We start from the raw sequence: 12,542 nt of genomic DNA on the forward strand, positions 1-12,542 counted from the left end.
TTGTTGCTACCACTGTAACACCAAGAGTATATCCAACAACATGCAAACCAGATATACCAAATATTATGTTTTAGCGAGAGCCGAGACTCACAGATAAGGGGAGTATGGACTAATCTAATGGAAACCTAGGATCAACCCTCATTGCTGCCACTGTAACAGCAAGAGTATATCCAGCAACTTGCAAGCCAGATATACCAAATCTAATGATTTAGCAAGAGCCCAGACTCACGGATAAGGGGAGTATGGACTAATCTAAGGGAGAACTAGGATCAACCCTCGTTGCGGCCACTGTAACACCAAGAGTATATCCAGCAACCTGCAAGCCAGATATACCATCTCTTATGATTTAGCAAGAGCCGAGACTCACGGATAAGGGTAATATTTGCATATAGCTAAGGTTTGGATTTTTCCTATGTACATTTTGTAAGATAAGAGCCATTGCAATTTTGGATGACAAGATAATGGTTTTTTTCTACATCCATGGTAAATGAATTTTTTTTAAATACTATTGAAATGATTCAAATCTTGATCTAATTTTTCATGCCTATAAGGTGAAATAACAAATGTGTCATCAATAAATCTCTTCCAACATTTGGGTCAAGTGGGGACTTGCTAAAGCTATTTTGTCAACATGTTCCATGAATAAATTGGATATAGAGGGGAAATTGCAAAAAAAAAATATACAAATGATTCAAAAAGAATTTCTTGAGATTGGTAATGTCATAAAGTAACAAGATATGAAGCGACTTTCGAAGACTACTTTGACAAATAGCTCAATGAATAAGGAGACAACATCAAAACTAATAAGTCATGATCATCCATATGAAGCTGATATATGAGTTATGTTGTCAAACTTGTCCCTTCACGCCCTGCTCCAAACATGTCTGAACGCTTGGTTTAATTTGTTTAATTATAGAATCGATATTTAAAATCAAATGTCTCTTTGAATAAAAGTAAAATTCATTGAAATTTTGTCTTTAAATAGGTTACATGATAATAATAAAAAAATACCATAGGCAACACCGTGGCATGGCTTGTCAAAACTTTGAGGTCAATAGTTAAAGAAGAATAACATCAAAGAAACCATGGGTTGTCAAAACCATTGATTGTGAAAACCTGGAGTTCTATAGTTAGTATATTTAACTTAATGATTATATAGTTAAAATTAAATATCCTACATTAAAGTAAATACTATGGGAAAAACTATGGGTTGTTCAAACCATGAGCAAAACAATGGGTTGTCAAAACCTGAGTCCAATAATTTAATTTATTTAACTTTATTTTGTTTTTTTTTTTTTTAAATTTGACTGGGTAAACACATTTTAATTAATATTAATAATTATTATTAATTAAAATGTGTAATTTGACTAAATCAAAATATTTACCTACATAACAAAACAAGAAAACATCTCTTACATACGGGCTGGACAGCACAACAGCACCTCTCAACGCAATGAAGGTCAGAGATGAAGTCCAAGGAATGGTCCAGAATAAACTTGGCAAACAAAGCATTGCATAGGTTAGGAAAAATCATCATGAGATTTTACCTAATGCAATAAGTTAAAGGTGACATGGTTATTTTATATGCTGTGTAAACATTGTAGTAATAAAAATCGCCTGTTATTTACTAAATAAAAACATCAGATGTTTATTGCGATAGAGACAGATAAGTAATCTGGTTTCTCTGCCTTTGCAATGGTAAATCGAAATGGTTTCTCTAATGAAATCAAAATATACAAGTAGGAAAACTTTAAAAGACTTAAGAAGTTTCAAAGTTTGCGCATGTGGAAACAATGAATATATTCAATAAGAGCAGACCCTTTGTATCTCTTCTCGTTAATGAAAAAACTTGAAAACAGAGTAAATGCAACTGCAGTTTAATCTACCTGCAGCAAGGCAGATAGATTTAAATGTGTATAATATGGCCAAAGGTATTTCTTTTGCTCGGATGCGTGTACATCTCTGATACTGTTCGTATCATGTAGAATGGTACTTCTGCAGTAGTGGTCTCGTTGGGATTTTCCGGCGCCGGATCAGATTTAGACCAGCCAAATGGTCAAGAATCCATAATTAGTTAAATACTTGACAAATAGTTCTAAGTGATTAACAATTAACAAAGCATTTTCAATTTTTAAAATGAAAATCCGAATTTTTTGTTCTAGTTGTTTGCACCATTTTTATAGTACTCAAATGCTTTTATTTCATAGCGTATGAATTCCGTCGACAGATAAATATCAGAAAAGGCAACTAAGTAGCTTTAATGATATTAAAATCTTTGTTGTGTGTATCAAGTGCATTATGACCATTTCATGCAATTAACAAGTCCTGTTTTTTAAAGGTAGTTAAAGGTGGTTAAGAAGTTGAAACCATTGATTAGAATGAAATACAACCAGTGTATCTTTTGCCCTAAAGAGGCATTCTTTACCCATCTCAAAAGCCAAAAGGAGAGAGGATTGCAACATCTCAAATGTTGCCAATCATGCAAAAAAGTACATAAAAGAATGAATTTATATGTTATTGATTGGCAAGATATCAATTGCAGGCAGCCAATCTGGCCTTCTACGTTCAGCTATTCATATATTCATATGCAACTCCCGTGTTTTGAGGAGCATAGAGAGACTAATTTACAAAGACTGCTACCTAATGTACATAAAAGAATGAATTTATATGTTATTGATTGGCAAGATATCAATTGCAGGCAGCCAATCTTGCCTTCTACGTTCAGCTATTCATATATTCATATGCAACTCCCGTGTTTTGAGGAGCATAGAGAGACTAATTTACAAAGACTGCTACCTAATGTCCATCATACAATCTCAAAAGTACGAAAAAATAAATGATGCAAAAGTATTGTCCAATTGAGAGAATCTTTTTTCTCCCAGCTCTTACATTGTTTCTCTGCCTTCGCACTAGCTTTCTCCCTAATAGAGGGCACATCTGCACCTTATTGTCATATACCTCCAATAAGGTAGTATACTCATGTCATGCTTACATACATTGTGAATAAGTTGGATATTTATCCAAATATACAGCATATGTCGGAAATTAAAACAGGGTCTCTCTGCATGGTGCCTCTGCTTCCATACAGATTGTTGGATTTTGACAACAAAAATGCTGTTGCCCAAGGGCCAGAGAGACGTGTGATCCACTCAGCTTATATACACTCACCCTAACAGGAGTGCCCTGGATCATATAAACAATGCCAGTGTCTAAAATCAACTGAACAAAAACTGTTTGCAGTTTCATGGAAAACACTGCTCTTTGAAGACATGCACTATATTCTTAACACAAGGAAAGAACAGTACTGAAAATATCAATTACATTTAAGTTCAGAATGACTAGTCCAGCAGCCTGGAAGCCAATTCATCCACCATAACATTTTCAATTTTAATGATTACACAAGCTCCTGCATTTGCAGAAGTGCATTCTTGCCCCTAAATATAAACTTCAACCTTCCATGGCAATCAATAAATTTTTTGCCTAATATAAAACTTTTCCCTGGTCAAAGACCTTCCAGAGAGGCATTGTAATAAAAGCAACTCTAAGTTCACCCACCAAAAACCATGCAAATGCATTGTTAAAGAAGACGTAAATAAGAGGAGATTAGCTGCTACTGCCACCCCACCTCCTTTTTCGAGCAGGCCTTTCTTGTTTAACTTCGTCTGTCTCATTTTCTAAAAGAGCTTCATTCTCAGTCTTCTTTTGGGTTTCTTTTTCATTTGGAATTGGCTGTTTAAAACGCTCCCTACGCTTTTCCAATTTTGCTACAGTCTCAAAATGTTGTCTGCTTCCACCCTGATCTGCATCTGACCGAGTACCATCAGCAACATGAACATGTTCATTTGAAACAGCCTCCTTGCCATCCTGATTTGTTGTATGATCATCTTGCTCTCTTGAATGTGGACGCTCCTTTCCAGGTTTCCGTTTCGACTCTGTACCAACACTCCATTCCATCTTTGTTTGCTCCTCTTTTCCAGCTGCAGATTCCTCATGGTTGACAGGTGTCTTCTGATGTTTGCTTGTATCATTATCCCATTTACTAGCATCGTCCCTTTCTTTCTGACTGGCCCAACGTTCCAATTTGGAGCGACCTCTTTTGACATGTTCATCCTCAGAAGCACTGTCATCAGCAGCAACTCGTTTCAATTTTGAAGGATAGCGATCTGTCATTTCCTGCTCGTGCATCCTCTTAGAAAGACCCGGGGGCGTTGTACGGTTGTGGGTTCTACGATCAGCATTGCCACCCCAGACACTTCCTGATTCTTGATCTTCAGTGCTTCTCTCCAAAGGCTGTAGAAGTAAAGGAATTGTTAGAGGCTTATAAGCACAACCCATTGCAAATAATAATTAAGAACCTTAATTCACAACAAAATATCTCAAGCATGGCAAAGTAAAAAGAAGCTAGCCTGTAAGTCCAAAAGACAGGAGTACAAAAAGCATCATAGGATAAACTTCATAAAAAAAAATGGCACAGGTGGACATTTGAGACCATGAAAACACGGCACTGCCATTAAAAACTACAAAAAAATAAACTAGTACAAAATAAAGATTAAACAAAAGTTACCAACAACAAAATGAAAAGATGTGGCATAAAACACCTTACATACAAAATCATACGGTTATAAAATACACTAATTTAACCACCAAATATATTAATTAATCCGTACCTATTTAGCTTCAGTTCACCATTGTAAAAAATATTTACTTCATCAAAAACATAAAATAATAATCTTACCTGAACTGCATAACATGAGAAGATTCATATGATTTATAAAATACATGACTGTAAACCCCAAATATATGAATTAATCCATATAAACATTGAAAACATATTTACCAAGGTCAAAGACATAAATAATTTCTAGTGCCATTAGTCCAGAGATTTATCTTTGGGATTCCAATTCTTACACATTAGAATCAAAGATAAAGAAACAGAAAGATTTTTAATTACCAGGAAATGTGAAACGCCAAAAAGTAATGTAGAATGGACAGGAGAGGGAAAACCAGGGTGAAACTTTAAAGGTCTGCTTTCATTTGTGAACATAAAACCCAAATGTTTGTTCCAATGTGTAGAGCTCTCCAGGTATAAATACATAAAAATATATAATCATACTTCTGTGAAACGTTATTTTACAACTAACGTCCAAACCTACATAAATTAAAGTCCATGCATTATAACAACCTGAAAACAAGCAGTGGAAGCACTTCTATTCACAATGAGATCACTAAAACAGCAGAACATGTGTTCACCTACCGAAAAAGAAGAAATGAGAATATGAAAAAAAAACATCATAGCAGTTCCAAAATATATTTTATCACATGAGAATATTTTATCACCGTAAAATTCGCTCCAGTACCAAAAACAATTAGTTGCTGCAAAACATATATTTAATAACCTTATAAAATTTTAACACCCTAAAACTCACTCCAGTACTAAAAAAATTAGGATCGAGATAGTAACAATAATGCTAAAATTAAACAAATTTATTTTTATGACAACTCACCATAATAATAAAAATAAAAAACCTAAAAAGCAAGCAGTCACTGATACTCCTAATACAATATCTTCAGCTGGGGGAGTTCTGCTTTTGCCACTAATTCTATCTTTTGTTTAGATCCAATTTAAAAACTTCTACACAGTTCTATCCAGAAGAACAATAACAACATGTCCAACTGTGAAACCAGCATTCCAAAAAATATAGGCATTGCTGTCACATCAAACAGTGCCAGGCATATGGCACTGAAGCTGAAGGGACCAACCACTAACAGGGAAGAGAGGCCTTATCATGTTGTGGGATCAACTCACCGGGATTTCCTCCATATCATACGATTTGATGAATAGACATCAATATAGTTCTGGTATTATATAGGAAAGCTTTCCTGAAAAGAAACCATGGTATATGAGACTTGAAATTAAATCAAAAAATTAAGGGTAATTATAAAAACAGCCTGCACTATTCAAAACCACATTTCTGCCAGGACATGAACTACAAAAGCGTACCAACTCTTTCCTTTACAATCTTCTCCCCATTAAAATGATTCATTGCCAGAGAAACACATAGATAAGCATAAGAGATAATAAAAAAACAAAAAGATAGTCTTAACCCCAGACTGAGAATAAATAAATAATATGTAAATTCTCGATGTTCTTAATATAGAATTTAGAAACCAGAAAATAGCACAGAATTCCATGGTGGAGTTTCAATATTTTGGCATCAATAGATTGGAATAAAATTTTAATGTGTGAAAGACCAAGTTGCAAATTAAGAAAAAATATCAGTCTGTACATCATTGGTGTTATAAAATCTATAAATCCAAACTGAAAACAGCTTTGAGAAAAGTCAGTGTTATGAAAGCTAGAATTTCAAATACAGATCTAGGTCAAATCTTCATGAATGTACACAGTTGGACAGAAGTTCTCCATCTTTTGGAATATCAAGCATATGTTCTTAATATGTGACATAGAGTGGACGGATAAAGATAAGATAATTTTATCAATGTCGTTCAAAACACCACAAAAGTAGTCAAAAGGACTAAAATAGTACATACAGTGTTGGGACTTGGTATAAAAGGACGATGAAAGGAAGAGAATAACAAATTAACTCTGGTATCAATCATGAATAAACAAACTATTTTAATAATTTGGGCCACGCAAGATGAGCAGAAGAAAAATCCATTGTGGAATGAAGGGATATGAAGATGCTCCCATAAGATGATAACAGATGGAAATGAAAATTGCAAGGGACTTGTGAATGTAAAGGCAACAGATACAACTCTTGAGAAACAAAAGGCTTGACCTTTTTTTAAATTTCGTTGGGAAATGATGCAGTCCTTGGCAGGCAAATATTTATTTCAGTGATCCAAAACTGAATCGCATGGATTTTGATACAATTGCACATGCCACATATGAATTTGGACAACTCTAGGCTTATTCCTGCATCTATGTGGTGGAATAAAAAACCCTTTGGAATTGACGTGTCTCTAGCAAACTCATGCAAGCTGGAGTTGAGAAGGATTGAAAACAAATTTCAGATATGCTTCAAACAGGTTATACAATTTGCAGGGAGAATCAATATAGTAAATACAACCTTACAAGAAGAATATATCTATTATTCCTCATGCCTCTTTACCGGGGCAAAAGGACACAATTGGAGATGCTCCTTAGGCAGTTCTTACGGGGGAAAAGGGAGGAAAGTCTGCAGAGCTTAGAGACCACTATCATTACAGGACATTTACACATCTAGGGAGTTTGCATCACATGATTTAAGAGGTATATGGACTGAAGGGGCAGTATGGGCAGCAAAATGGATTGCAAGGGCAATGGATGTGAAAGCCCCATAACAGGCTCTTCTTTGCAGTCATATATGGAATGCAGTCTGATGGGTGGAATAAAGGGGCCTTTCAAAATATATAATATAGTTAACAGAGCTAGTGCTTCAAAATTTTCAGGGGCAGACATACTCAAGTGATGTAAGTAATACTGAGACTTATTCATCAATGGGAGCTTTGTTGAACTTTGGTTCATAAAGTAGAGATGTATTATTTTCCCACCAATGTTCAAATTCCCCAATAGATATGTTCATCCCTCGTGGGCTGTCCTGCCTGCCTAAGTGGATCAATTTCATGTGGTTCTAAGAGAAAGTCCTGGGTAAATTTGGCAGAAAAGATATCCCCCAGTCATAGTGTTTTAAAGAAAGGGTAGCCTCTGTGGGTTTTGAGATGAATCTGCTTCATTGTAATATACCATGTTGGAAGCTGCCCCTTGCACATGTTGATTGTAAGAACCCATTTTATTTAACAAAAAAAAATGGTGCTTTGATGTCCAAGTGAATGGGAATTGAAGACAAAGTTTGCATGAACTTTAACGAGGGGCTAACTAAGAAGGATTTCAAACTTGGGGAGATGTGTGATAAACCTTAGAGAGGATGGTTAAGTTGGAGATTTATCACTTGTACACAACAACAACAACAACAAAAAGTATACTATTGAAAAACAAGTTTTTCTAGAACTCCACGAGGTAATTCCAAAATCTAATCTGTGACTCTTCAAAATGAGCTTACAGGCCCAGGAAACAAATTGGAAGAACTCGAAGCCACCCCATGACAAACCTTCTATGGCTTACAGAACTAAGTATTGGATGAAAAAACTCATGCCAAAGCCCCAATCACATAAGAATTTAAGAAAAGATGGGCTCTACAAGATGTTCAAGCCAAATTGACTAGGAGGTGCCAAGATATCTGTAAACCCATACCTTGTACTTGGATGGTTTCTGATCAATCTACACCTCAGGGTTTCACCACTCAAATCTAACAGATAAATTTTGTGATTTGTCACAAAGTAGAGACAATCAGAGATGTTCAAAATGTGAATGTCTTGGGAATAGCTTTCCCTCGAGTATAGTCCTTTTATCAATCCTCTACATTAGAAAGGGGTCATTTTGGGAAACGAGATGATGATCAAACAACATGGCAGACAAAAATTGAATGCATAAAGTCTAACTCAGTGGAGACCTCTATGGAGGAGGACTGAAACTCAATTCTGCATTTTGGAGACAGAAACGGAGGGAATATGACATGGAAACGCTGCTGAAACATTCCATATCCAAAATTTGAAAATACCATACCAGTCAACAGAAACAGGAATCAAGAGTTTCCATCCAAATATTGAAACATTTAAAGAGAACCAAAATGTTTTGGCTCCCATAACCCATGTTTCTAACTGAAAATGGTCAAAAAGACATAAGAAAAATAAAAACAAAACAAAAAAACAAAATCCCTAAACGCAACACCCAGAAAGTATCTAACTTTTAATACTAATACTTAAAGATTAATAGTTGGTGAATTTTACCTTATATTGTATTTTCATGAACTTCAATTTGAACATTAAAAAATAAAGCAGAACCCTGATTTCTAGGTATTTGGTGGCAGATTCTGCTCTACTAACCCTCACACATACAAAGTATAATTTCACATATTTTTCAGCGTTCAACATACCAAACAACTTTTTCAACATTTCAGCTTCCAGGATCTCTGCAAACGAAACCTAATAGACCATACCTCCCAAAAGCTATGAGCCACACAACTATGCAAACACTGCTGATTTGATTACAGTATGATGATATTTACAATCTAGAAGCCACTTAGAGCCCCAATGTTTATGTCTCATGGCATTTCCAAATTTAAAATTCATGGTAGAAAACATTGAATATAATGTATTATAAAATTGAATTGATAAAACATGGTCTTATGCAGGTTACTATAGATAGTGAGTTAGTGAGTGAGAAAAGTGGTGGAGAATGTGGTTGAATATAACATACCCTACCATAGATTGCTTCCTCACCCCACCCCCCTCCCTCATCTATACCTATTCTGATTGGAAGGATAATTATGGAAATCAAAGCCATTATGGGAAATTCAATTTCAATAGATCACTTTGGCATTATTACCTTCATTCATTCTCACCAAAACTATTCCACACACATAAATGTGAAATGTCCACGAATGCAACTGGAGTTTAATCTTCTAACTTATTAGCAATTTATTTTTTTACAGCAAATAACGATTAAATCACTGATGCATTCTTCACAATAAAAACGCTGTGGAATTATAAACAATACGGAACTGAGAAATGGACACGCACACACAATACCGTTATTTAGGATTAAATGTCCCCGGAAAAACCCCGAATGGAAAACCGATGCAGCGGATGAGGATTTATTTTATTACGCAACAATTTGAGAATTATTACAACTGGATGCCCAACTGGCTATCCTCCAACAATACACTAGCAAAATAAACTGGAGATCCCAAATCTCCTCTGTAAATCAACTCGGCCTCTTCTGGCCTGCTCACACCCCACACTGGCAACTCGCACTGCTGCCTGAAATGTGCACTACTGCCTCTGAGCAATTTGTGCAGCCCTCAATCTGCCTCCAACTGAGTCATCTAGCCTCCCTCTTGCTCTGGAAATGAATTTTCTCTACCTTCCAGAAACTGATCCAACCTCCGACAACTGAACAAACCCTCTTTTGACAACTCGCACCACTAGACTGGCCAACTCCCACTACTCAATTCGGCCTCTTCTGCAGATAATTTGGCCTCCTCTTTCCTACCTCCTGGAAACTGGAAAATTGAGGAAGATCTCATCTAGATCTCTTCTCCCAAATCTCTGTTGCTCCCTCTCTCTGATGCTCTTTCCCTGGCTCGAATTTCACCCTCACTAAAAACTGCAAACTGGGTAGCTCAATCTCCCTTGTTCACAATGATCACACTCATGTTATCCCCGAGCCCTTCGACCTGCTCTTATAATCTCTCATTGGAGTGCCAACGGCCACGATTTAATCTCCATCAACAGCTAATATCAATTAGACTTCATCAATAGAAGCCTCTAGAGCAAATCTCGGGCATCCTTAATTAATTAACTTTAATTTACCACATTTACAATGTTAGACTCGGGAAATATTTTAATTATGGCAAATTAATTTAATTAAGGTGTTTCCCAAGCTTATCTCACAAAACCTTTCCTGGGTTTTGGAGATCTAGTGTTCCTGAGCCTCTTAACATCATCTGAGACTAGAACACTTGTCTGATGCTACCATGTCCATCAAAAACAAACACTCCCTCTTAGAGAGGAAGGTGTTCTCCATTATACCCATTTGTTCTCTGAAATAGATGAACTTAGCTATTCCTAGAGCCTTCGTGAGCATTTGCAACCTGCTACTCTATGGGAACATGTTGTAGCTGGACTGCTCCACGTTGCACACAATCTCTGATGAAGTGGTATCATAAGTCTATATGTTTCGACCTATCATGAAACACTGGATTTTCAGAGAGCCTTATGCAACTCTGATTATCGCAGTTCGTCTCCATGCTTTTATGGAACAAACTCACTAGCAGCTTCCAAAGCCAAATAGCTTCGCATGAGGCCATGCTAGCTGCCATGTCCTCTGCTTCTGCAGAGCTCAATGACACAAACTTCTACTTCTTATTGCACCAAGATACAAACCTTGATCCAACACTGAAGCAACACCCTGATTTGCTTTTCCGATCCATTGAATCGCTTGCCCAATCTACCTCTGTATATCCACATAGCCTGACACCATCACCTTGAATATACTTCAACCCATACTCAACTATGTCATGCAAGTACCTCAAAATATGCTTCGTTGTTGTCCTGTGCACTCTCTTAAGTCCCACCATAAACTAACTAAGAGTGTTGAACACGAAACAAATATCTAATCTGGTGTTGACCAGATACATGAGTGAATCGATGAGTTGTCTATACAAGGTTGAGTTAACATCCTTGTCGTCTAATGCATTGATCTTCCTCCAGTTTGTAATCATAGGCGTGGACATAGACCTAGAATCCTACATCCTGAACCTCTTCAAGATTTCTGTAGTATATCTCCCTTGACCAAGGAAGATCTCCCCATCCTCTGCCATACCTCCAAGCCTAGGAAGTAATGCATCAATCTCAGATCCTTCATGTCAAACTTTGTTGCCAAGTTCCTCTTGCAGTTCTCTATGAACCCTAATGACCCTCTCAGAAAAAGGTCATTCACATACAATACTAGGATGAGTGGCTCACCCTCTACCATCAGATCATAAAGGTTGGGATCCGCATCACTCTTGACAAATCCCATCTGCTACAAGTAGTTGTCAATCCGACCATACCACACCCTGGGAACCTGTTTGAGCCTGTATAGTGCTCTCTTCAGTCTACACACGTGTGCCCCTCTCATGTATCTTGAAGCCCTCTAATTGTTCGATGTATACCTCCTCCTCTATCACCCCATTCAAGAATGTTGTCTTTAAGTCCATCTGGTGAATTTGCCATCCCATCTGTACTACAAGAGATATAATTGACCGAATGGAAGTATATCTGGAAATTGGGACGAAGATCTCCTCATAATTTATGCCTTCCTTCTGCACATACCCCTTTGCCATGAACCTAGCCTTGTACTTCTCCATGCTACCATCTGCAGCGTACTTGATCTTATAGATCCACTGAGAGCCCACAACTGACCTATCCACAAGTCTCAGCACTACCTCCCAAACAACGTTCATCATGATGGAGCTATACTCCACCATGGCATCCTACCATACCTGATGATGTGCAACTTCCTAATAGCTAAAAGGTTCAACAACTTGTGGTACCAATGCTTGGTACCTATTTGGTTGTCTGCATTCTCTCTTGCTTGTCCTAGGAGCTCCCATAAACTCCTCCACATCCCTTAGTGTTTAACGAACTTCTCTACTAGTTCAATCGCTAACAATGGGTCATTTAACCAACTCCTCATCTTGCCTCTACTACCCTGTCTGCTACGAACTCACTAGATCTCTTGCACCTAAGGTTGTGCTAGTACTGGTAACTGCACTAGATCCTTGTGAATGTCCCTACGGCTATCCCTATCACTGCCCCTATGGTTGGATTAACAGAGCTTTTGTTGGCACACTCTGATCAACTGTTAGCATCTCGCAAGATCTCTTGAAGGCTCTATCCTCCATGAACTTTACATCTCGTCTCATGATGATCTTCCAGCT

The 12,542-nt window shown here is 37.0% G+C and overlaps 1 protein-coding gene across 4 annotated transcripts in view; it reads right to left on the minus strand.

Moving 5' to 3' along the window:
• Nucleotides 1-2,816: 2,816 nt before the first annotated feature.
• Nucleotides 2,817-12,542, minus strand: part of FIP1[V] (FIP1[V]-like protein) — a 41,696-nt gene continuing 31,970 nt past the window's right edge. For 3 of the 4 annotated variants that reach the window (XM_089385783.1, XM_089385782.1, XM_089385784.1), the window contains exon 10: nt 2,817-4,290. In XM_089385783.1, coding sequence (XP_089241909.1) covers nt 3,604-4,290 — 687 coding nt within the window. In that variant the 3' untranslated portion in view covers nt 2,817-3,603. Of the gene's footprint in view, nt 4,291-5,806; nt 5,881-12,542 lie in introns of all 4 variants that reach the window. The other variant, XR_016249462.1, reaches the window with a different exon arrangement.

The sequence above is a fragment of the Pinus tabuliformis genome, chromosome Q (assembly GCF_031772625.1).
Source record: "Pinus tabuliformis cultivar Carrire ecotype Pingquan chromosome Q, CPIR1, whole genome shotgun sequence".
Taxonomy (NCBI): Eukaryota; Viridiplantae; Streptophyta; class Pinopsida; order Pinales; family Pinaceae; genus Pinus; species Pinus tabuliformis.